The following is a 26747-nucleotide window of genomic DNA, read 5'->3' on the forward strand; positions in this document are numbered from 1 at the left end:
TAGAGTTTTATCGTGATTTCTCGCTACGGTCATTGTTGCAAAGGCCTTGGAATAAATGTGTATATATTTTTAATATAACACCTGTTTGGAGTAATTTGTAAGTGTCCTTGCTTTGTGTGCTCATTGCAGGCTTTCAGTCATCCTCACCCCTCTTGAGACCTAGTCTTGACCGCCGCGATCGCTACCCTGATTGGTCTGGTTTGTCCTGAGGTTACCCTGTTCCAAGTAATTAGGTTGGCCTTCTGAACCTCTGCGCCGCCAGGACAGAGTTCAGAAATCCGTCTTAACACTAGGAGATACACAGGCGATGGTAGCCTGAGTGCCGTGCTTCCGCCAGACCGGGCCGTTAAGGGATTTGAGCCCCCCCTTATAGATCCCCAAGGAGAACAGAGAGTGGGAACAGGAAGGCAATCACCCACAGCACCCCCAGACAAAAGACCGAAGTCTGGGAACCCCTGCAAACCAGAAAATGGGAATTCACCTACGCCACGTATTGGAGAGGGGGAACCCATGTGGAGGACCCGGTGCGGAAGACCCAGACCAGAAGCTGGACGGGAGAGGCAGTGGTGCAACGGGACCGGGGCAGACTAACCAGCAGATAGCCCATTCAGAATCAGGCACCCCTGCACCCCCCCTCCGTTGAAGAAACGGGAGGGGGAGACAACGTGGAGGCTGTGAAGCAGGGCCCCGGAGCAAGCGGCCCTGTGGGAGGAACAGAGCTGGAGCTCATTCGGACTGTGTGAGGCGAAAGGTAGCCCAGCACCCTGGGAGGGCCCTCCCTCCAACGGAATAGAGCGGATCCCGGGAACCAATAACTGAGGCGAGGAGAGACCCGCTTGAGAGCAGCAGGGCCCCGGACAAGTACATGGTGGGACCAGAGTGGGTGAACTCCCGGAGGGCCAAAGGCGACAGAGAGCAAGTGCCTATCTGCTGGAATACGGCGGACGAAGTACCGAAGAGGTGAGGAGAGCCAGGGCGCTGTGAGACCCTCCCAGAGTGGCAAGCGGAGGGTTGGGAACACCCCAGGATAACCAGACTGGAGGGGACTGGGGGCATCCAGACAAAGGGAAGAGAAATGCACGGAGGAGGGGGACGTCACTGGGGCAGCATGCAGCATGCTACACCCACCAACCGATACAGAAGGAAACCCCCAGGCCTAAGGAATGGCCCAGGCCAGGAAGAGAGCCTTCACCAACAGATTCCTCCAGCAGTCGCCATAACCTGTAAATGTCCTTCCACCAAGCACCAACCCACCCATTGAAGCTCCCTTCCCCCAGACACTACTTATATAGCAGGGTTAGCACTGAAGCACGCAGATGGACCAAAAAGCCTGGCAGAGGGGGTCCCACTGATCCATTGCAACTCACCTTACAGCAGGTGGGAGTGACTCACACCACTGGAAACGTCCACAGAGCAACATGCTGGTGGGGGAAAGCCGCCGTAGAGTCAGCAAACCAAGGCGACGGATGAGCAAGGATAGGGGGTGACGCACCCTGTATTGACCGCACCGAAGCAGTGGAACTCACTGGCCATCTGGGGAGGCAAGAAGATAACAATGGAGGCAACGTCCTGGGATATGAGCAGGGAACCCTCCCGAACAGTGGAACCGGCCAAGGGGAGAGTCCCTTGAGATCTAGACCCTCATGGGTGATGGCCCCTGGGACCGTGCTCGGGGATGTGCCCGCCCAAGAGAGCTCCAAATGCACAGCTCCAACATCCAGGACAAGCACCACAAGCAGGGTAAGCGGAAGGTGAGATACCCCATTGGAGGGGGGGGAGACATCTCTCCCCCCCGCACAAGCACATCAAGGCCCCGAAGAGACCAAGAGGAACCAATTGGGGTGTAGGCCCCCAGGGTCTTCCCCCACATGGGGCGAGTGGCCACCTTAAGTGGGAACTCTCCATGCCAGGACACGGGAGGCGGTCCTGATGCTCTGGCACCTGGGGCAGGAGTTCCGAGTGAGGGGTCCCCTATTTCTCACGACACCCCAAAAGCAGTAGCAGACAAGGGTACGAAAAGGCAATACAGTGCCCAAGGTACAGGGCTGAGGCCCTTGAAATGGAGAACCCCAACAATAATAAGTGGATCAAGGAAAACGGATCTGAGATCCTCCCTCCCACACGGGGGCTTCAAGCAACTCCAAGCAACCCCAAGTAAGGTGAGGGTCCTCAGGAGTCGAAGCTGGTGGGCGTGCGCGCCTTGGTTGAAGCCATTACTTCAAAGAGTCGTGCCTCAGGGGAAGAGACTAGAGTAAGACTATATCTGCCAGACCCGGGAGAGGCCATAAGAGTGCACCCACCACAGCTGGCGGCCACACACCTAATGTACCAATAACGAGCATGGCAGAGCTGCATGAGTTGGAAGAAAACCCTGCAGGAATTCCGATTCCAAGAGGCGACAGGGGGCCAAGACAACCCATACCCAAAAAACGGGATGGACCGGGCCGAGGATCTGGCAAAGGACGCCACGACCATGGAAAGGGAGTCTGCTGAAAATAAATGGATTAATTGCAGCTATAAATGCAGCACCGGTGTATTGGAATAATAAAAAATGTCTTCAGCCACTCGATTTGTGTCCTTCACTGAGGTACTGTTAAAAACAATCATATGCAAAAGCCAACATGTTTGCCTTTTGCATACGTTTTAAGTTGTACCAAATTACTCACACCATTTTGCACCTGCTAGCAAGTGCCTTTCCCGTGCCTATACAAAAGGCCAAACGATTGCCATCGCCAATAACAAAAAATCTCACAGGGTGCATCCACGCCTCAAACACCGAAGACGAGCAAGCGCGGTAATGTTCCAATTCCACAAGGACAAGTTAAGCGTTATCGGACACGTTGGTTTTATTGGAGGCACATTTGTGGTTGAGCTTCCGTTATTTCCCAGATTCAAAACGCTGACCTATAAATCATGTACAGAGATATAAAGTTGATACAACCGAATACGCTCTGTAAAAGCCTTGTGAAATACATGCCGATTGTTTTATAATACAGTGCTTCCAAAACAATCCCAAGCGTCATGTGTTTTAAGATGACCGGTCCATTTGCACGCTTCCGACACAATTTTGAAATTCCATTCACAACGTCGCCGCCTTCTGCGCATGCGCCACTGACAACCTCCATTACGCGCTTACGAAAAGGTCTCGTTTTCACTTCCGCTCGCCGCCTTCTGCGCATGCGCCACTGAAATCCCCAACACGCACTTACGAAAGGGTCTCGTTTTCACTTCCGCTCGCCGCCTTCTGCGCATGCGCCACTGACTTTCTCCATTACGCACTTACGAAAGGGTCTCGTTTTCACTTCCGCTCGCCGCCTTCTGCGCATGCGCCACTGACTTTCTCCATTACGCGCTTACGAAAGGGTCTCGTTTTCACTTCCGCTCTTGCGCGGAACAAGTCCTTGGGCGGACATTTTGTGGCGAGGGCATAGCAAGCGGCGTCTTTTGTTGCGTTGCAGCGAGCAGGAGAGGAACACCGAACTTCGCTCGCCCACTAAAGCACTCAATCCCGCCGCCACACTCATCCTATACCTCCACCAAGCAAGAGATGGGAGACCGTGCTCCACCCCGCGGCTTCGACGATCGCTTCCCCCGTGGCCGCGAAATGGCGGGCTTCGGTGACCGACCACGCGGTCCCAAAGGGCCCATGCACATGAGGGGTGGAGGGCCCGAGCCCGGCATGAATGGGGGCTTTGGTCCGGGTCCTCGTGGCAGGCCAATGGGCCCACACGATGGTCCTAGAGAGCCCTTTCCCGGTCGGCCTTTCGGGCCCCGCAGCCCCAGCCCGCGTGGCCGCTTTGACCCGAGGGAGCCTGGCCGACCCGGACCTCCAGTAAGGGAGATGGTAGAGTATTTAAGAGACCGTGTGGCGCGCGATGACATAATGGACGACGTCCGAAGAGACTTTCCACGGGACATGGAAGGTAGAAGGGGAGATTTCCCCAGGGACATGGAGGGAAGACGTGGGGACTTTCCGAGAGAAATGGAGGGGAGGCCCCGGGGAGACTTTCCCAGAGAAATGGAGGGGAGGCCCCGTGGCGACTTTCCAATGGAGGGGAGGCAGCGGGGAGAGTTTCCGATGGAGGGGAGGCCGCGGGGAGAGTTTCCGATGGAGGGGAGGCCGCGGGGAGAGTTTCCGATGGAGGGGAGGCCGCGGGGAGAGTTTCCTAGGGAGATGGACATGCGGCCCCGGGTGGACGTTCCCAGAGACATTGATGCTAGGCGCGGAGAATTTGGGCGGGAGATGGATGCTAGAGGCCACCCAGACTTGATGGAGGGCAGGCGAGGGGGTTTTCCTGCCAGGGAGCTGGATGGCGGGCCTCGTGGTGATATGGATCCTAGGCGGGGAGACTTTGCAAGGGGGGCAGACTTTCCTAGAGAAAAGGAGGCGGCGCTCAGGGGTGACTTTGCAAGGGAGATGGATCCTAGGCGCGGCGAGTTCCCTAGGGATATGGAAGCAATGAGGAGTGAGTACGGCAGGCCAGCCGAAGGAGGGCGGGGGGCAGACTGGATGAACGAGCTCGAGGGCCGCCGGGCAGACATAGATGGCCGGCGTGCGGAATTGGCCAAGCACTTGGATAGGCGCCCAGACTGGCCGAGGGAGGGCGAGGGCAGGCGGGATTGGGACAAGGAGCTAATAGCGCGGAGGGCTGAGTTGCAGAAGGAGATGGAGGCCAGGCGCGGGGCGGATTGGCTGCCGCCTAGGAGGAGCAGGAGCCGGTCCCCATTGAGGCATCCCCACCCTTCCCCCATGGGGATGGGCCAGCGCCCTGCTCCGGCTTCAATGGGCCTAGAGGGCCGTCCTCGTGCTCCAGACAAACCCCTGCAGACACATGGTCTCAAAGTGCAGAACTTCCCCGTTGATGTGCCCGACGAGGTCCTCCAGCAGACCCTCTTCCAGAAGTTCCGCAAGTACGGCTTTGTGAGCACCGTGGAGGTGCACGGCCATGGCGAGGAGCGCTACGCCCTGGTGTTCTTCTACCGCCAGCAGGACCAGGTGGACGCATTAATAAAGGGCCGCAGAGACGACCTCTTGGGCCGACTGGTGAAGATCACGCCCTATATAGGAGGAGAGTCGAAGAGTAGCGGCCGCCCCCTGACCGGCTGGGACGAGAGAACCGACGAATTTCACCCCCGAGCTAGCAGGTTGTTCATTCCTTCTTTCTCTGTCCTATTTATTCTGTTCACGCTGCCCTGTCTCGTTAGCACTGTTGTGTTTCTCTGCCAGAGAGAAACACTGGTTAATGCTTGGATTGAATTTACATAATGCAGTTTAATGGTTTGCGATGCAGCTGTGAACGTATGAACCTAAAAGGAGTTCATCCATGCATCCTCTAGCTCGGTGCTCCATTTGTGTATACAGTCTCCAGGCCCATTCTGATACCGGCATCAGGATTGCGTATGGCTCTTACCCCGCATGGGCTGGTGTGGCGCTGCGGGCGCAGCCGAGTGGGGACCGAGTTGGTTTAGCGGATGTGGGCGTAGCTCAGTAAAAACGTATCTTTGCCCGTACTCCCGCAAAACGTGTCCAGAAGCAGGAGGAACGTGCTGTGCTTTCAATCTGGGCCGTCAGTTTACCGAGGGCTCTTGGCAGAGTCGTTTGATCTGAATGTCTAACTCTGTCAGTTTATGATAATATGGCGTTTATAACGCGCCTATAAACAGGTGTTTCAAGGCGCGACGAGGCAAGGGAGGGGGGGGGGGTCAAGGGATGACAGACGACGATCCTGCTCGACCAGGTGTCGTTCAGATCGCGCAAGGGAAGGGGAAAGTGCAGTACACGGGTAATCGAATAAATAAGATAATAAAACAGCCATGTGGTGGCAAGTGCAAGGTAAGTGCAGACATAAGTGCTGGTGGGGGGTTGTAGGAAGACAAAAACGGTCCCTTGGTACAGGGTTGCCAGGGAAGGAATTGCAGGTTTGCAACAGGTAATGCCTGCGCCCGAAATAGACAGGGTGGGCAGGTAGTTTTGAACAGTGCAGATTCAGCAGGGGGGAGAAAGCGGAAGCAAAGAGGAAGGTTTTGAGGTGCTTATGGAACCGGAGATGGTTCTCCTCAAGTTGCAGGGATGCTTCCTAGTACAAAACTAACGTCTTAGTAGTGAGGAGCCCGTATAGATCCGGGGTTGTGTACACGGCGTGCTGCTGTGTTCTACATGAGATGTTCACTTTACCTTTTGCCCATTATGTACAGTACTTTCTGCTTTAAATGTTTTCTAATGGTCCTGTACAAGTTATTGCCACATAGGTATGTTTGCATGGCTCCAGTTTGCCCCTGGAGAAGTAGCTCGTGGTTGGTGGTGCTGTACAGGTAGGGAGAGGGGTTCCATTATCTCCACGCTCTGTCATTGTCATAAGCAATGGCATCTTTGTTACCATCCTTCGGGGTGCAATTCTCCTTCCTTGCCGAACCCATGTGCTCCACGCGCCCTATACAGGGCACAAATAGCTTTACATTGGGTGCACTTTAAAGCATAGTTGCTGGTGCAACCCATTTTGTGCTCTGTTCCTGGCTGCCAAGCGCAGCGTCGGAATTTGAATTAACTGGCAGGGCACATCCTTTCTATCACTCGCAAGTGGCCTCAACACCAGTGGCAGGCTGTCAGCCGTAGGGTTTGTGGATCTACTATAGACAGCGAGTGTAGAGCATTGCCACGATACACAGCTTTGTATTTGATCTGAATTGCAGGATAGACCTATTGTCTTAAATGGCATTTTGAAATCAGGTGACCATCAAAACCACTACAGTTGCCAATTCAAAGTCTCTTATCTGTTTGGAGTAGAAGTGTGCGTGTTATTGGAGGTGAGTAACCTACTTGAAATTTGGCCTCTTCGCGATGCCTTTTTTGAGTGCTTGAGCTCAGCCACGGAGTCATACACAGGAGACCCGTGCTCCCAGCCTGGCCAAGCGCCGTGTAAAATGGGCCTCTGCTGCCCTTTTCCTGGACTCTCGTTAACCCAGGATGATGTGTCATAAGTGTTTCAGGGCGCGACGAGGCAAGGGAGGGCGGCACGGACAACGAGCCTACTAGGGCATGTTTCGTTCAGATCGCGCAAGTGCAGGGGTGCCAGGGGAGGGGAAGTGCAGTACATGGGAATAGAATCATAAGTAAAAGTAACGGCCAGCAAGTGCTGAGTGTGAATACAGCGAAGGTAGTTTATCCGTCAATTTTCTAATTTTGTATATTTCGAGGCGAAATGAAAGGGAAGAATTTGAATACTTGAAGGGGTCCCTGTTTTGATAGTTAACCAAGGCTTCTTCAGAAGTTCCATTATATAATCTTTCGTTTGTTGCGCCAATAGATTTTCTACAAACTGCCCTTCGCTTTCTTCGCCCACCATCTTCCTGGCACTAAAATCCCAACTGCCAAGGTAGCAGGACCGTAAATGTTACTGTTGTGCTCCCGCTGAAGTTTCGCCTTATTGCCACAGGCTCGGCTTTAAGGTGAAATGGTGGGAGGGGGGACCATCCCGTTTGACTGGTGTTTTCCGATAGGTTTTTCTCTGCATTCACCACGTGAATGCGGCTGACACGCAGACTCCACACGTAGATATGAAGTATTCCCGAGAGCGAACGAGTGCTAGCCCTACTATCCGTCCCCTGAATGCACATTTCACAGTACGCTCATAAGGGGAGAGAGACGGTGCATTTTCAATGCCCGCTGCCCAACCAAAACTTGCATTACAATATTTAAATGGACCCAAAGAAGCGCCATTCCATATTAATTTTTAGTATACTTGTACTGTATATGTATATGACGATCAAGGGCAGTGAAGCGATGCCTGTGGAATGTCTTATGGACATTTCAGAGCATTGCAGTGGCAACAGGGATCCGAAAACAACACGCTACAACTCCATAACACACTGCGAACATAGGAGCTTGCACCCAGACCGTGCTGCACATGGTCAGTAGTGAACACGACAATGACTGCTGGATCTGAGGACCGTCTGAAAAAAGACTTGCATTTGGATTGCTAAACTTTACTTATGATTCGCATACGCCCGCCCGCCCCCATGGATATTGAAATTACTTTCTTAATGAAATTACTTCCCAATTAAAATGATGTTAGTGGAAATCTAGATTCTTGCTCGTTAGGCAATTTGGCACCTGGTTGACGGGTGCTAAGGAACCCACTACGTTGACCTTTGGACCAGGGCCACTGCCCGATCTTGTGTGCGATAGGTTAGACCACCAGCCATAGCCAGTAGTCGATGGTAAACGACCACGGGGGGGGGGGGGTCATAGACTGAACCATGTGGAGCGCTGCAGACCCTGGATTAGATTGTTCCAGAGGGATGTTCCTTTAGTGGGGTGGCGAGCAGTTTTAACCAGTTCACGTCCTCTGCTATTGGGCATCTCCTCGTGGTTGTACTGTTTCTATAGTCCTATTAATGGTGTGTTTGTGCTGTAACGGGACCCAGTAGGCGGCCACCCGGGCAAGCTGTAAAAAAATCTGCATCAAAGTTCGACCACCTAGCACGTCTGCCAATTGTGGTAAAGCTTTATAGTAAACACTCCAGTGTTTGCCACAGTGCACGTGGTGTAAATGGCTGTAGTCTCGTCCATGCGGGCCTGTTGCAGTTTAGCAGCCATGTCTTCTGTGGGCTGTACTGTGCTGCCCAGTTTATTGAAGTGTTTGGTATGCTATGGCATGTAGCACGCCAATACGCAATTGTTTCAAGGCAAGGGAGGAGAAACAGGGAGGACAAAGACAACGATCTTACTAGGCCTAGCGACATTGAGATCGCGCAAGTGTGGGGACGGGTGCAAAGGTGAGTGCAGACAGCAGGTGTTAAAAGTGCAAGTAAGGGGCTCTAGGGCTAAAGTGCGAGGGTTGCCGCGAGTCAGTGTGGGTGTGCAACTGTGCGGGCAGGGCCCTGGGCTGAGATCAGAGGGTAGCCAGGTATCTAACTTGCAGGATTGTGAGCTTTTTTAGTGTCTTCCCATGGTGTATCCCAATTGGTTTCATCTGTTTGCACCACTAGTGAACCTAGCGTGGTTTGCCTGCAGTGGGCGCTGCCCCTGCCATCCCTTCCTCACCTCGCAGGATTCTGCAGCACTGGATTTCAGGAGACTTGCTTAACGCCGTTTCTGGGTGTTTTCTACCGCTCCCAGATACTGCTGCGCTGGCAGTTGTGGCCAACACATTGTCCAATGGCTAGGTAATTTTGAATGATTTACCGTCAGGGTGGCGTTCTAGGCAGAATGTGTACCTGCAGTATTCGTTATCCTCCATACCACCTTCCATGCACAGCTGCTCGTTTTCTTCAAACATGGAGCCAGGCTGCAGGAACTGCCTTTCTGGCCCTGCCTGGAGAGGTCTTCATTCCTTCGTGGTGTCCGTGGCACAGGTAAGACCATCTAGTCTGCTAATAGTGTTGTTAATTGGCTGCTGTAAACCAAACTCCCACCACTGCCCTGGAGAGGCCACCAACACCCCCATCCAAACTAACCGCACACCCCACATTCCTTGCGTTCTGCTTTAATAACTATAACTGCAGACCCTAGGGCTGTCTGTTTTCAAATACTCGATCTAGTCCTTGCCCCTGGTATATAGTCCTAGCCCGTCACCACCCTAACACTGCGAATGCCCCATCTTTTGCGTGCCACGAACTCGGGCCATTTTCTTCTTTTGAGGTCAGTAAAACAGTAGTGCCAGTAACGCCAACTAGTTTGCAGATGCAACCTCGCGATGCGGGCTCGGCACACGAATCCCTCCCCTCATAGCCTGCTCGGCCAGCCCTCTACTAGCGCAGTTGTAACCTGTGGCTCTCCCTTCACACCCTCCGTCGCTGGCTTGGGGTGGTTGATAGTACTTTGCCGATCCTGTTGGTGTGGCATGGCAGTTTGAAAGCTGTTGGTTACTATGATTTTGAGTGAATGTTTAGTGTCCCATTGAACCTCACTTGTTGGTAATGGGCCGGCGCATGTCACCAGTTACTGAAATTGGTACTCCACCCCTTTGGAGCAGCGTACACCTGGGGAGAGGGACAGAAAGGCTTTTATTTGCTCACCATTGACTTCCCATGACCATGCAATCTTCTGTGGCCACTCCCACCCAGTTACTGCCCCAGCCCACCCAAGACACCACCTTTTGGAGCTCGTTTTAATCGCGCCTCGTCAAACTTATAACGCCTACCATTTTTTTTTCTTCTTGAACAGTCTTCTGCTAGTTAATGTTTTAATTGGTTCTAAACGTGCTATTAGTGTAATACACATATCTAACCACCTCTGCCTTCGGCCACTCTATCCACAAACTGTCCTTCGTGAAGTCCTGTTAAAAACTACCACTAGAAGGCCAAACGTTATAGGTGTTCGGCATTTTTCAGGCACTTAATACGATGTCAGTAAGAACTAACAAATGCCACTCCAGGCACTCGCCGCACAGGAGCCCATTTGCCTTTTTGGTGGAGTAACCTACCTATGAATGTCCTTGCCACCCTCCCTAAATCTCTGCATTGATTTACTCCAGTTCACATGTTTCTGAACCTGTTGCTCCCTCATAGTTGGCCTATGCCTTCACAGTAACTCTTTGCACTCCACCTCACTATGTATGATATAATATGGCATTTGTAACGCGCCTATACATAAGCGTTAGCCTAATCTCGGAAGTCCGGCCTCCTACTAAACGTCGGTCTTAGCCCAACCTTCGGTGTTGGTTGAGGTTGTCCCTTTTGGGCCCCCTGTGGGTCTTGTGTAACAATCCTGCGACTGCTCCACATCCTGTACCTCATGTTTGTACCTGGGTACCCCTTCTACTACCTAGACTTCCTCTCACAGCGCACATGGCCCTCTCATAGAGGGATGCAAGCACATTCCATTGTGTGTAAAAGGATTTGTGGTGACAGTAGGATTTCTCAGGTCCCCTCAAACTGCACCCTAATTGCGAGCATGGGAAGTCTGAAATGTCAATTTTCTTTACATCCCACGCCTGTCTTGTTAAACAGTTGCAATGGCTGTATTTAGTCCAGCTTTCTTGGCAGGTTGGGTACTCCCCATTCTGAGTGAAACAAGGCTATACATTCCACTTTGGGGTCCACGGGTGCCCAAAACCAGTAACTGTTTCATGCATTTTAGCTGGTCCCCACTACTAAAACAGCAGGGATCCCAACAGTTTAGGTAAAACGCAACCTGATCCACGGGCCAAGGGCAGGCTGTACTCTTTGGGAGAGATCCGATATCAATGCAACACAAACAGTAGAGGTGACAACATAAAAATGACTGGTACGGTTCTTAAAAAGTAATTAAAACACAAGACCCATCCTGTAAAGGAAACGATAGAGTTTAAGATCAAAGGGGACACTGACTGGTGCAGACACCTCAAGTCGGGATCACTGCGAATAACGTTTTCTTGCTTTCTTCACTGAGACGGGTGACACCCTTGGGATGCTAATCTGCAGTCAGCAGTGTCATGTTCCAGTGGAGTCTGCCTTGAGGTGGGGCTTGATGGTTAGTTTGTAGGTCCCCCAACAGTTTGCAGCCGTAGTCTGTAGTTTCCACAATCCCTTGATTTTTGCTGGAGTAGATCGTTAAGTGCCAAAAGTAATGCCACATGTCCTGTTGCTGTTTGAATTGAGTAGTCAAGTCTGCTTGAAAATGTATTGGAGAGTTTGTGAGAGGCACATGGTCTCCAGCGACAAGGTGACACAGCTTTGTCAAATCATCCCAATGCCATGCCTGTTGTGTAACCGCAGAAGCTATTATGCTATGTCCCCGCCTAGGTTATATGAACAATTTAATGTGCCTCCAGGTTGGGGTTACACATTTGCTTGGAGATTTGCCTGCAGATTAAAATGCCACACCTGTCTGATGGGCCTTTGTTCCAACAGCTGTCACAAATGCACATGTTCCCTTGCTGGAGAGGTCAGACGGCCACAGCAGATGTACAGGAGTGCCCTTCTTTTTCAATTACCCACATTAACTGTCAGGCAGAATCCTGTGCAGTTTCCTTAGGGAGCACTACAGAAGATTAAGACTACAGGTATATGCAATAAATCCTCTTTGGTATCAGTCTGTACCACAAAGATTTAGTTGGTAGCTGTGGCTAAGCAGTCAGACTTATCTCAAGAGGGCGATGGGCAGTATTCAGGGTTTACACATTAGGACTACAATACTATGGACCAAGGAAACACTGACCAAAGCTTTTTATCAAAAAGAATATTTTACTCTGATGTTCACACACATCACTATTATAAAAGCAAATTAAAATTAGTCAAGTGTACACAACTCCCTATTTAAATTGTAGACAAGTTTGAGCGAGAGTGAAAACTGAGCAAAACGGCACAGTGCAAACCAAGCAGAAATGGCACTCTAACAATTTCTCAAAAGGGAGGAAAAGGACAAGTTGTACAGGGATATACTCTAACACTTCACAAGAAGATTGTGAACAAGTTAGGCAAGGCAGTATATGCATATGCAATACTGAGGGGAAAGCCGAGCAAAACGGCACATACGTTTAAAGAGGGACATAAGAATTAGGTGCACCAACATTTCTAGGTGAGAAGCAATCTAGAGAAGGCAGTTGTAACAGATTTAGCCAGTCAACAGGCCTGTGCCAGTCTGGTACAGGGCAAAGTGCCCAGGAGCAAAATGTTCTAGTCGCTGCAGTAACAATTCGAAAAGGCAGTTGCAGAAGGTGAAAGACAATGTTAGATGATGGGGGCGGCCAACCCAGTAGTTAAGAAAAGGATTTAAAACGCCTTTAGCAGTACCCAACGTAAAGGGCAGGCCTGGCGGAACAATGTACCTTAAAAGTGGAAGGCTCCTGCAGTGGCGGTAGTTCCTGCAGTTCGGGAGATCCAGCAGAGGAAGACAGGCTCTCGTCATGGAGGAAGGTTCGAGTTACTGCACTGCCCAGGGATGAAACCAGCCGTGGTGCAGCCCAACAAATAAAAGGTACGCTCCTATAAATCGCGGTTGTTGTGGACGGGTGCCTGGCTATCTAGTCTCCTAGTGCTTGGCACTGGCAATTCGACAAAGGCAGTTCCTGGATGGCGATATGTGAACTGGTTGGCTCCACCAGCTCAAGGGAAGAAGACTCTTGAAGGAGAAGATCTTCTCGCGTCGGCGAAGTGATGATCTGCAGCAGAGCTTCACCTGTGGTTTTTGCAGATGTCTTTGGCTTCTCTCTTCGGCTTCTTAGTTCCAGTGGCGACGTCTTGTCCTCCAGTCCTCAGAACCCTGCTTTAATGCAGCAAGACCCCCATTCATACAGCCTAGCTGTCACTCACAGTGGGGTGGCTCTTCTGGAGGGAGAACCCCCCAGCCTATCAGGGCAGAGTGCTACTTGGGTTGCGTAGGCAACCCTGTCTAGGGTTCCTATTCCCCCTCCCACACATCCTGTCTACCCCAGACTCAGTGGCGCTGAGAGGAGGGCTTCTGTGCAGAAGCCCGCCAAAAGGACTAACAAAGGATCCCCGGGTTAGGACTATAGAGAGAATTCTAATCAAAGTTCTGGCAATAAAAACCTACCAGAGTAATATTAAAATAAACCAGCAGAATGTTGGAGGCTTTCAGTAAAAGTGGTAGCCTCGAACAATGGGAAGATCCCATAGGGAAATATTTACAGTAGTAACCACTGCCACCAGCCAGAAACTTTTGAGAGGGACTGTACACTAGGGAAAAACTATTAACCCTTCCCAGTACCTCCATGGTAAGATGGGTTGTACTGGTTTTGTACATAACTATTGGCTAGTACTTTACATTCGCTGGGAGACAGTCCGTCCCAGGGTATGGAGTCTGTTTGGGGTTTGCTATAACACCCCTGTGGTACTGCACGGAGGGTGCTGTGTACCACACATGTAAAAAGATCATTTCCTATGAGGGTGAGAAACCCCATAGACCGTAAGCACACAAGATAGCCTAAAACACACACTAGAAATCTGTACGGGGGGGGGTCTCTTAGCGGGAGAAAAAAAACCCTTCAAATCCAGCAAAGCTGCTGGGGGACTCTATAGGTAATGGAAATTAGCCTTAGAAGATAATTCTCCCCAACACTAAAGTGTTTTACAACCTTGCATATGATATTTAGTTCCCCTCTCTCCAGAGGGACAATGCACCTTTACAGAGGTACATTTCTTGGGCTGCGATTCCCTGGGTGCACTACTTCAGCTGGTCTTCAGCTCTTGGCAAATATGAATGCATGGGAAATTCTGTCTATTCCTAGTGTTCATTTTTTCCATACCCCCTCATATTGGCCGTGCCAGCATCAAAAGTAAACTAGTAATAACTTTTACTTTGCATCCTTGCGCCTGTAAGTCGTGCTGAAAGTCCATCTATATATGGACGTATAGAAGGTGGTTGCATCCTTAATGGATACCCATCCGTGTTTCGTCCTTCATCCCGGTTGTTGGGCACAGAAACAAATGCTTTTAAAACTAGTTCAATCATGAACTCCACTGTCTGAGCCTGCTGTAAACGATGTTGTCCTAATGAGAGTCCTGGAGGGTTGTTTTTAATCTAGGTCTCAAGAAATGCTTGACCTGACCACCATGTTCATTTATTTACTCCAGTTGACTTGTGGATGTTTACCTTGCTTTCCAGTGTACTATGTAACTATCACAAAGCTTGTGTAGGTTTTTGTAAGTGGACATGCAGTGCGCATTGTTGTAACCCAAGTCATTATCTTTAGACTCATATGATTGTGCAGGAGAAGGCTCTGCCATTGGAAATAATCCCCCATCCATAATTAACACTAGATCACTTGCCAAGCATGCTCTTTATGTGCACGATTCACAGAATCGTTTTGATGGCACATTCCATAGGAAAACGCTCTGTGAATCGTGCCCTATATATTGAATCATGTAATCGATATAGGAATTACAGAAACCTGGCTGCTAGAATAAGTGGACCCAGCTACACCACCTGGCCAATTTTCTTTTTTACGGAATAGACGGTAGCAGGGGGGTGGGGTTGCTATTTCTTTCTGACTTAAGGAATGTGAAATGATTTTTTTTCTTAAAACCACACCAAATTATCTTTATATATAGGCCCCCCTCGGGTACTCCCATGTTCTACGACGATTTGGCTGATATATTATCCTCTACATAAACCCACCACGTGCTATAGAAGTGGGATTTCAATAGGTGGTTTGGTAACCGCCTAGGCCGCTCGGCTTGCTCAACTGTTTACATATAACCACTTTGAAATTGGGAGTGGTAGTGACCCGACACACGTTAGGGAAATCCGTTAGACTGGGTTACTAGTAAAAACCTGCCATTGGGCCATGTAGCCACCCAACCTTGCATTTGGTCCGACCACTACTTTGTCATTTTTCATTTTACACTGTCCTGTCTGTTAGCCCAGAAAAAAATCCTGTTAGCATTGCTTCAAGTATAACCAGATCCACCGGGAAGATCTGGAAATCTGTTTTCTCACTTCTGGCACCTACTTCGGTTTCCAACTCTCCTGACCGTTCGGTCTCTGAATTTGAGCTGTTAAATCTCGTTGCTCCGGTTACTACTAAATCAGTCAGAGAAAACTAATGACCAGAAATGCTATTCCACTGCACTGCTGGATCGCAAAAAAGAAAAGCGGTACAAATGGAAATCACTTGGAGAAACTACAGAATGGAGATTCATGCTAAATCTTTTTGGTATAATCAAATTGCTCACGTGGAAATGGCAAACTCTCCAGATCCTTGGGTATCTTGAAAATCTACAGCAATGTGGCATCAGATTATCCCCACAAACTCAGATTGCAAAGCCATTCAGAAAGCTGTCATCCTAAAAATAGCCACATCACAAACTCGGATCAGTGCTAACCTAGCAAGAATTGGAGCATAGCGCTCTTGATCTTTTAGCTGAGGTTCTAGATCAATGTGCCAAGTCAGCCTTTGGAGTCCAGTATTTTGGAAGAAGCTCTAGCCAACATTATGAGAAGTAGTCGCACCACATCAGTGGGAGAATGTCTTCCTTTTAAAATGTTCTCCCCTTTCTTGTGCGCCTTATTGACGCAAGTTTTAGGGATTGTTGTTCCCATTGCCTTGAAGAAAGTCTGTGGCCCTCTTACTAAAAAATTCAAACTTTGGAACCATTTCTAACGCAATTTTTTTGGGATATCGTGGCTACATGGCAATTTCATCTGGCACCTTACATTATCGGGCTTTAGAGCTTGTTATGGCACTGTAAACTTAAATGCTTCAAATCATGGACACCGGCAAGTCGGGGCTGCTGATGGATCTGCCAGCAACTTTTGACCTGGTAACCATAAATGCAGATTGCTGAAAGCAGGTGACTACTCGGCCAAGGCCTTGGTCTGGATTAAATTGTTTTTGACTGGGCATATGTCCCATAAAGTATGGGGCAATATGATCACTTGACGCACCTTTCGAATGTGGTGTCCCACCGGGTGCCTACTTGTCTCCCTCTTCAATGTTTACTGCCGCCCACTCTGCAATCTTCTGGACAGGCGGGTTGTGCATTTTACTAACTGCGAATAACAGTTTGTCTTTGAGTTCAGCAGCAAGTACACATAGAATGTGGAGCTTATTAACCAAGTGTAAGCCACAAGTTAGAAGTGGATGGCTAATATGCTTGAATGCCACTAAAGCCGAGTTTATGCTATTTGGTTCATCAGGGGTGAGATCCAAGTTGGATGCTCAGTATCACATTTTCTCCATTGAGAATCCTCTTAAGACTTGACAAGGTAAAGATGCTGGGTATCGCCTTGAATCATCCTTGAGCCCAGATGCTAATATTGAAGACGTTGCTAATAAAGCCCAATAATTACTTAGGCTTCTGAGGTTAGTCATTTTACCACTCTTGTTCATGCTCTAATAATGCCACGGGTAGACTATTGTAATGCTTTGATGTTGGGGGCGGGGGGGTCTAGCAAAAACAGCCGTGGGCGCCTCTGGGTCTTATAAAACTATGCAGTTTCATTTCAAGGCCTTGACAATTGTACATAAATGCCAGTTGGTCAAGCCCCAGGCTACCTAGAAGATTGAGTTTCACCGCACAGCTAGATTTACAGTGAGGGATCTATGTAGCTGTCCACCCAAGTAAGCATGCTAGAGGCATGAGCAGATCTTTTGCTTTCAATCTGCTACCCTATAGAACAAACTTCCTAAAATCTTGTGTGCTGAAAATAATTACTATAATTTAGGAAGGGGATGAAATATCATTTTTGAGTAAATCCATCTTCCTATTTGACACGGTTGTCTCCTCTTTCCAACTTAATTTTCTGTGCTCCGACTGTGGGCTCTGGCACATTTCAAATGGACAAATAAAAGCGCCTATTGCTGTTGGTTTAAGGACTGTCTCAATTGGGAAGTGCCTAATTGCAGATTCTCGCCTTGATATTTTATGGGACGGGTTCAGGCCCTCTGGTCTTGTACTTGGCTGTTTGTCTTCGGCTCCTGCTGCATAGGTCAGTCTGAGTGTACTTCAGGTCCACGTTCTACTTGGCTGGATCCTGTGATTATGATTTTTGTTAATCGCAAAATATCGACATTTCATTTACATATGTACACGGAGACTGTTTCTATGGTTTGGCTGCCATCTAGCGGCCCTTTTTTTGTGGCTTTTAAATGTCTTTTCAGTAACCTTTCTCTCTGACCATATTTGATATTTACCATGCTAATGACATTTATGGGGGACACCCCCTGTAACTAACTTAAACCTGCCATTTGTTTCATCCTCCCCGTTATATTATGTGTAACTGAAGCCTAATTGGACTTTTTACCCCCACTTTAACTCAACCTGCATTGGTTTATAATTGCCCATTTCATTATTTATTCATTCTGCCACTCTTTTACCTTTATTTTTGTATAGCATTATATTACCCCCTTTTTTTAATTGCAATGTAATCACTGGTTACCCGATCTGCTTGCTGCTATTGAAATGCATGATTAAATGCAATGTGAGTAGTGGATCTATTTTGCTTATCTTCTGTTTCCTCAAGTGGCTGTATATGAAATAAGCAAACCGGCTGCCTTCCATTTCGAGAACTGGAAACGCGGTGCAAAGTAGCATGTAGGGGCTGCAGAAGGCCATCTGATGCTTTGTGCTTTTAATGCACCTATAATTAGTATATTCCAGTCCTTGTTGCATACTTTCTGGGGAGCTTCCATTGCTCAGAATTATGCCACAAGTTCCATGCTGCTTTTGTGGTTGATGTAATTTTCTCTCATTGGACATGCTCCTGTTATGATTGTGCATTGTTTATAGAAGTTGATGGGATCTACTTTAAACGGATCGATACTGTTACCCTAAGCTTTGGTGTCATGGATTTCATGAAGCTAACCCCACACATTTATTTAATTTGCTTTTATTGGCAGTGCACCTTGATGTGCACGTTTCCTGTGAATATCCTGACCCGTCCTTTCCCTTAGCGGCCCTACAAAGCCCTGAGTGACTGCTAGGATTCTCGCCTCACCCCTCTGTTGCCACATATTGAGCAAAGCGTTCTGAACTGAAGAGCCTGAAGTTGGCAATTACTTTTTTAATAACCCCTTAATTATATTTTTTAAAAAAGCTGCCCCCGCTCTTGAGGGGCCCAATTGTGAAACTGGGTGGTTTTAGTGATCTGTATTCAACTAGCACACATCACATTATTGTTGTTTCCTTTGTCCTTACTGGACTTTTCGTTACAGGCCAGAGTATTGGTCTGGCCTGGAGTCTTGACAGCACATACTATTCTGGTCTTAGAAATAACTTTAATTGTGATCCAACATATGCTTGGTAAACATCTTGAGTCATGACTTATTGTTATGCTTTTTTTTTTTTTTGTTCACAGGACCTTGTTGATTATTAACCTGGATCGGACCATCACTCCAGAGAAGCTTGGCAACATCTGTGAGCGCTTTGGTGATGTGCTGGATGTGGAGATGAGCCGACCGCCAGAGGGGGAGCCCACCCGCTCGGCCTTTGTTGAATTCTGCGACATGATAAGCGTTTGCCGAGCTGGGAAAGCCCTTGATGGGGAGTTGGTTGGCAAATTCCACGTGAAAACAGAGTTTGGAAAAAGCGTAATAACGAATTGTGTGTGGCTCGATGGCCTTCCCTTTGATGTGACCCAGGAGTATATCGTGCAACGCCTCAGTCGCCATGGGCAAGTGGCCAAGGCAGTCTATGATCGTCTACGAGGCAGGGCTCTGGTCCTCTACACTCGCAAAGAAGATGCAGTAACTGCTGTGCAGGAGACCAAGGGTACCCAGATTTCGGGTTGGCGCATAAAGGTGGACTTTGCCAGCGACCGCGCCCGATTGGCCTTCTGTCGTGACATGGTCGATTCTGGCCAAGATGCAGGGGACTTCATATACGTTTAATTAAATTGTTTTTTCATTAAGCAACCAAGCTGTAAATTCTGTACAATTAGTTACATTTGTAATGTTTGCTTTTTTAATCACAACTACAACTTCTGTTATGCATTGTCAGAACTTTTTTTTTAAGCCGTGTTGGATGCAAACCAGTCTGTTTGGCTATGATAAGAATATATAGTTGAGAACTTTAATTGGCTTGTGTCTTCATTTTTCTAATTTGCCTTGGTTGGTGCATGATGTGACACTGTGCATAGTACCTGCCACAATTGGCTCCAATGTATGGACATTAGCTTTTTGCCTGCTTCATCAGCATGACAAAAGGGCCAGCTCTGGCAGAGAAGCAAATTTGCCTTCTGGCGGTGAATCGTGCAGGCAGCACTGTCCCTTGGAGTCTACATGCCCTAAACTGCATAGAGTTGAGGCAAGGGTTGTGCATAGGCCACATCGGTGGTGGGGCCAGCCTTCAATGAATATTGTGTGCATGCTGTTGCGCGTAAGCTGATTGATTGCTGTTGGGGAGGCTACATTGGGTGAGGGGCATGCAGTGGCGGGGAGGTTAGTGGATTGTAGCTACACTTGCAATATTGCTCGGTGGCCATGGTATTGCGTTAAGTGTTTTGTAACCATATAGCTGCATTATCCTGTTTTCCAGATTGCTTTATTTGGGTTTGATGCTGACTATTTATGAGCTTGGTCTAGTTAACTGGTGATGCAAAGAGTTGGGGCCAAGCGCTTTGTTGGGGTCAGGTTGGTGTTAATGTGCTGATGGTCTGGGTGTTTGTGTGTAGTGAAAGGTCATGGGACATCTGGGGATTAAGAGGCTTTACAAGTCAAAGATACAACACTACTCTGGCCTCTAGACCATGTTATTTAACTAGCTCACCTAGCTGAAGTTAGTGCTTCCTATTCACATATACACTATCACCCATGTACAACAAAAGTATTTGGAATAACAGGGGAAATGGGAACTCTGCTCTCAATAGGCTGTATGTTAAGAGGTTATGGGAACGTATGAGCCAGAGAAAAGGCTGCTTGACAGCTGAGGACCCAAGCGACCCATTAATCCTTACTATAACATGTTCTGGTGCTTGGCTTAGTGGCCTTATGGTTCATGCCAAAGGGGTGCAGCGGCCAGACCCCTGAGTGATGTAGTCTTGCACTTGTCAGGATGTATAACACTGCTGCTAAGGATGGGGTGAAGGCTCAGGAATGGAGAGCAGCAACTAGATTTGAAGTATTGGGTGGCTTGAGAGGCTCAAATGTGGAACCATGAGAAGTACACCACATTCAGGCTTAAGAGGGCTGGTTCTGAAGGAGGAAGGGACCTGCATGCTACATAAGCACGTCCATGTGAAATGTTGTAGCTAGAATACCCTCTGCTCGCTGAGGCAATGCAGCATCTTACTGGGACCTCAACAATATACCAGGGAACCTCTGCAAAAAGTTATCCCAGCGGAGAAACGGTAATCCAAATGCAGATTTGCAGTAATGTAGGTTTATTGGACCCAAAAACTGGTTACAGAACTGAATTAAATGACCTTTTAATGACACTCACTGCGAAATAAATCGCAGAATGAAAACATATTTTGGTTAGTTTTAGGGCAGGGCTCAGGAGCAGATTGGTGGAACCACACAAACTGGGTCCAAATGGGCCATAACATTGGGGGTGGGTCAATCCAGAAGATTGAAAAAATATTTTATGTAAGCGAAGGAAGAAATCTGTCCATTGCATATGACAGTCAACCATCCTGCTAAATCGTCGCATGCGTGGCTGACTGCCTCCCTCTCTGACAGACCCTCCCAGGTTCAACTTGGGTCCTTCCCCTCTTTTTCTCTACCTATGGTGTCCCCTAGAGGTCTAACCTCTCTTCCTGGCTGTTAACCAATACCTGGCTGTCCTTGCCCACCGCATTGCCGCTCTGCACCAACTTTCCGTGCTATGTAGACTACTCGGTTAATTTTCAGGCTTCCTTCAGCCACCTCTTCTCCGTCCCTCATCTCTGCCTGTCTGCTATCCAGGAGTGGTGTGCTGCCAACTACCTCTGCCTTAATGCCAGTAAGATTGAGATTCTCCTTATCAGCACACCCACTCTTTTCCTGTAACTCTGGCTGGTCTCTTTGCTCCCAACTGCAAAGTCAAAATCCTTGGCGTCATCTTCGACTCCACTTTCTCTCATCACATCCGTCTCCTCACACTACCAGCTGCACCGCCTCAGAATTTTCTTCCTTTCCTCTCCTTCCCCCAGAAGCTCACTGTCTCCAGAGCTCTGGTTCTCTCTAGGCTATTGCACTAGCCTTCTAAATCTGCCTGCTTTTACTCTCCACTTATCCAGAACATGCCTGCAAGACTTGTCCTTGGCCTCAAGCCCAAAGGTCGTATCTCGCCAGGACTAAAGTCTCTGCACTGGCTACCAGTGGCTGCGAGGATTAAGTTCAAAAGACACTGAAGTGTCCACAATGCTGCCTGGGGCCTCAATACCTTCAACTCCCTCTACCTAATACCTTCCTTCTCGAGCTATTTGCTCTTCTGCCTCCAACTCCCTCAGGGTCAGTCAACGAGTTGGTGGTAGATTTCTGTTTGGCTGGGGCCTCCCTCTGGAACTGCCTCCCTGAACCTTGAGAACTACCTTCGGTTCTGGCAGCACCTTAAAACCTTGCTCTTTGCTTCTGCTTTCTCTCCCCTGCTGAATTCCTGGCAGATACTGAGATTGCACTGGTTACCTGGCTCCTTCTGATCTCGAGCCCACACCCCGCCAGTTGCACACCTGCACTGTCTCCCTGGCAACCACTGCACCCCACCAGCACTTGCCACCTGCTGGCTGCTCTTTTTGATCTGGTGTATTTATTATCCCATGTACTGCACTCCTACCCCCTGCACTTTTCTTCCTCCTCCCTTGTGCGATCTGAATGACACCTGGCCTAGTAACATCATTCTGGCTTCATCTGTTCCCCCTTACCTCGTTGCACCTTGAAATACCTGTGTATAGGCGTGTTATAAATGACTGCCAAGGGTTCCCCCCAAATGCCAAGCCCTTTTTTTTCAATCCCTTAACTTTTTTGTTACATGAGATCTCAGCCAATTTTGCCCCTTTTCTTAAATGTAGGTGGTCATAGTGCCACCAAGGATCCTAGTTTGCTGTAGGGGGTGAGAGAAAATGACCGAAAGGGTTTTTGATAAACATTTGATCAGAAAGTGCCAATAAAATTATGTAATCGTTAGCTGTGCTGAATTAGCCATTTTCAGGCTACCAAGTACCATTGAGTGGAAACCAAAACATATTTTTATATTGTTAGCATCAGTTTTGTGAGGTAGGCGATTTTTGCCCTTTTTCCAATAGGACATGCGTGGACAGAATGGAAGAGGTTAGGAAAGCTGAAAGGCATACATTTCTGAAAAGTTTAGGGAGGGGTGATTTGAGCAGGTTAGGCAACATTTATGTAGGGGGAAAATGTCCATAGTTTGGGAAAAATTGGAAACATGACGGTTATGTGGTGGACATGGGTGGCCCGGTAAGGCAATGGATTCTGTGAAATTTGAGAAAAGCAATGCCCCACTACATTCCCCTATTCCACTTATCATATTTTTCATAAGTTTCCCAAAAATGAGCAATACCACAAGCTAAAAACGGAGCCATGGTACACAGGTGTTTTTGTGCTTATGGCCTAAATGGATGTACTTAGCATGTTGGGGAAAACAAATGTGGTGAGGAATGTCAAGCATACCATGTTTGAAAGCACAGACCGGCCATTTGAAGGGTAGGTGGCTTGTGGAGGGTACAAAGTGTATAGAGCCTAAAGCAGAGACTAAATGTAGGTCACATAAGGGTTGTGTAGGGGTGTGTAAGAGGATTCAATTCAGCACTACAGCTAAGTTAACGCCTAGTCTAGAATACTGAATGAAAACCCTTATGGATATATCTTTAGGTCCAGTTCATGCGTTCTGGATGACTACCCCTATATAACACCCCTCTCTTGGAATCCCCCTGACCCCACTGAGCCAAGAAGTAGTTCTGTTTTGTAAGTTAAAAGGTTTATTTGATAATTTAACAATAGATATATAGATCACACTTTATAATAAATTAATAATTGAATATCACCCTTAATCTGATATGATAAAGATCAACAACGGAGAATCTGGCACTAGCACACTTCTTATAATCACTAATGAGTTGACATGAAATGGATAAGGTAGCATACTGGTAAATAGGAACAAAAGTATAATGTGGTAGAGGGTGCTTTATGTAAGCTCAGGTGGATGCAATATGCAATGAATGCAGTACAGAAAATACTCAATATGATTTCAACCAAACAATGTAATCACTTTTCTCTGGCTATTCACCCCCCCCCCCTCTTTATGCAATGCAAGGAAATGGGAGGAAGCACACAGTTCTCAGAAATGCAATCGATGTAATCAGTTCAATCCAGCAAGCTTAGACAACAGAAAACAGATAGGAGTTTTGAAATCACAGGCCCAAATGCTTTGATATGTGCTAGCAATGGATGAGAAATATGCTGGAAATGCCTTTAATTCCCTTTCAGAGGTTCAGGGTGAGTGGTATCTAGTTAATATTAGTCCAGGCTCACACTAGCAATGATGCAGGGATAGTTAGCAGGTTAAACGAATTTCTGGCAAATGGAAAGCAAACAGCAGTTTTTACATGTGAAGAAATTGCAAATCACGGTAAAATTCGCGGATGCGCCGAGCGCTATTACAGAGGAACCACAAAGACTATCTCTACCGTTTTGGGGTCCTAGGAAAGCCTAGGATCGCATCTTCCAAATGAAAGTTACTGCAAGTCTCTAGCACAAATGGTCACGGAGATATGAGCGATTAAACAAAGGTCGTTTTTCAGATTTGAAATTTTAAAGTTCAAAAAGACACGTGCAGCTTGCAACTACGAAATGACAAGTGACAGCTTTGCAAATGACAGATGACAGTTAGGAGACAGTTCTACTTAGATTAAAATAGGTTGAATTAGATGAATTTAAACTAAGAGATTGGTTCTACACAGTTCAGCTGGGTACTCACACTATATTCTTGAGTGAAATGGGCCTCGCCATGGATCTGGTCAGGGTTTCAGACTGGGCTCTGGTCACTCTCTGCTGGTCTGGGTCTCTCTGGTCTGGTCGCTTAGTACAGCACTGCTTTCTCTCTGGTCTGGTCTCTTAGTACAGCACTGCTTTCTCTCTGGTCTGGATAGATTGAAGTCTCTAGTTTGGCTTTCTGTAGGTTGATGAAGGTAAGTATGGATTTTTCCGGCAGAGCGTCCTGCTGCAGATGGATTTGGAACGTCCCTATCTGTCCTGACTGTCTGCTTTTATGTGTTTAGAATGTGGGTGTGTTCTAGCATCACTGACCCTACCTCTCTCTCAGCTTCTAATTGGTCAAACTTCCATTTATCATTTGATTGGGGAATTAACTGTGAGTCAGAGTGATGTCATGTTACAGCCTGCAGAAAGTCCACTCCTCCTGTCAACTTACACACAAATCTAGATTTGAAACAAATACATATTTGCAGAGGTACATATTGTTTTAAAATCATATGCACCCATCATGCATTACAGGAGGTATCCCCTGTTCAAACTCTGCTCTTCCTGGGAGCTTGCATTCAGAAATGGCACATATTTCACTTTTTAACTGATTTTTCAATTTCTGACATTGACCCAACTTTACATACATGTGTGCAGGGAGTAGGGACATTAACTGATGAAGTTTCAGATTTTTAACATGCATACATTTAGAGTTATATCCACTTTTCCGCTGACACCCCCCTGAACATGCCACCGGGTCGAAAAACCTCTTAAAATGTGGGCAGAAAAATCACAAGAATTATGGTGTCATTTATAAAATTTTCACATGTCCGCTCTATGAGTTATTCATCTTTTTAGAGTTATGTTCTGGCTCCAAAGGGGTGTGGTTTACCCTCAGCACAAGATTGAATTTCTGGTTTTTCCAGTTCTGCCAAGCCAGCTTGCTCTCACAGGCAGTGCCCCTCCCAGCTCCTGCCAAGAGGAAGCTACATTTTACGACTGCGTAATAAAAACCTTTGCCTGAGTGAAGAGGGCTTTGTTCACTCTCCTACAGAGCACAGATAATTCAATTATCAGATAGATGGCATATCCTTAGTGTGGGCAGCAAAAGGAAGGTTGGCCTGGGAACACAGCTGTGACTCAAGTTTCCCTTCTGATGGGGGTAGTTGCCAGGCAGAATTCAGTTCCTTAAGCCAGGTTTCAGATAAAATGTCACTTTTTGTTCCCCAGTTCCTGCATTCAAATAAAACTAAACATTTTCACATATGCAGCTAGAAGGCTGATTCTAAGTTTAAAACTACGACATTTAAACAATTGCAACCTATGTGATACTCAAAAGTAGGTCACTCGGTCAATTTAAACATTTTCGATTTTAGTGTCTTTAAATCCAGTGCAACTTAAACTGCTGCAATCCACCGCTCAGCCAGTCTTGTTATAAACCTTGTCTTATGATCTTCATTTCCCAGATTTTGTAGGCACACAAAACTCCATTCTACCAAATGTCTGCTGGTGTTCAGTGAATATTTTGCACATATTGCAATGTTTGAAATAGGCACTTTGGCTTGCCTTCACAGAAACACAGGGTGGTTTTAAACTGCCGGCTTTTGGATAGTGGTGAGTACTGGTACTGCACCCATTTTTGGGATTTAACAAATGAATTCCCCACAATTCTAGGTTGCATTTGGCAATCAGCATTGCCATTCCCAATGGTTTCAGACTACTGTGCGGGTAGTCCAATGGTGGTTTTAGGCAGTGTCCTTCTGTGCCCATAACATCGGCAAAAATGAGTGGCAGCCTATTCTTCATGCATTTCCCTGTGCATTTTCTGGGAAGCTCTGGCCATCATGATGTTTTCCATGTCAGTACTGCACAGTTTTGAGGTAGGGCTAGGATGCATGGGTAAATACATCCCACAAGCCCCCCTCTTGCGATGGCCATTCTGTTTCACTGATGGGACTCGCAAGATCTGGGATGTTTCCTCATCTTCCAATAGCTGGCACAGTTCAGCATCTTCTTCTCCATCCGGTACTGATCGATCGGTTCTCCTCGCCGGTCCTGATGGGAAGATTGGGCGGTACCCCGAGCCCGTTGCGTCTCAGCTCCCGGTCTCCGGATCGTCCTCCTTGGCCCGTCTCAAGGTTTTCTTTCTCCTAAGACGACAAAGGAAGAGCGGCAATACCTATTCATAGACGTTTTTCCACCACCGTTGAGATAGTGGGGCAGCATATGCATTTCATCACGAAACATTACATTCTTATTTTGAAAAAAAACACAGTATAACTAAGAGACAGTTTCATGCAAATCACAATATTTTAGAGACTAGATGTGGTATGTTTTATGATTGGAACTGAATTAGTCTGAGACAGTACCCGCTAGGATTCCAGAGGATTCCTCCAGTTGTTGCAGAGTGTGCCTGGGATGGCAACATTTCAACTGGTTTATGTGGACCCA

At 47.7% G+C, this 26747-nt stretch overlaps 1 protein-coding gene across 1 annotated transcript; it reads left to right on the forward strand.

The window, feature by feature from the left end:
* The first annotated feature begins 3383 nt into the window (after window positions 1-3383).
* LOC138566344 (death-inducer obliterator 1-like) lies at window positions 3384-19456 on the forward strand. Its single transcript, XM_069643491.1, has 2 exons — window positions 3384-5145; window positions 18740-19456. Exons 1-2 carry the CDS (start codon window positions 3548-3550, stop codon window positions 19269-19271), a joined length of 2130 nt encoding a protein of 709 aa, XP_069499592.1. The 5' UTR covers window positions 3384-3547; the 3' UTR covers window positions 19272-19456.
* The last annotated feature ends 7291 nt before the right edge of the window (window positions 19457-26747 follow it).

Source organism: Ambystoma mexicanum, chromosome 1p, assembly GCF_040938575.1.
Source record: "Ambystoma mexicanum isolate Mex_15411 chromosome 1p, UKY_AmexF1_1, whole genome shotgun sequence".
Classification (NCBI taxonomy): Eukaryota; Metazoa; Chordata; class Amphibia; order Caudata; family Ambystomatidae; genus Ambystoma; species Ambystoma mexicanum.

Excerpts from the sequence above, each read along its gene's own strand:
- LOC138566344 (XM_069643491.1), top strand. The coding sequence starts at position 3,548 with ATGGGAGACCGTGCTCCACCCCGCGGCTTCGACGATCGCTTCCCCCGT. Across the intron at positions 5,146-18,739 it reads TTTCACCCCCGAGCTAGCAG|GACCTTGTTGATTATTAACC; the intron begins GTTGTTCATTCC and ends TTTTGTTCACAG.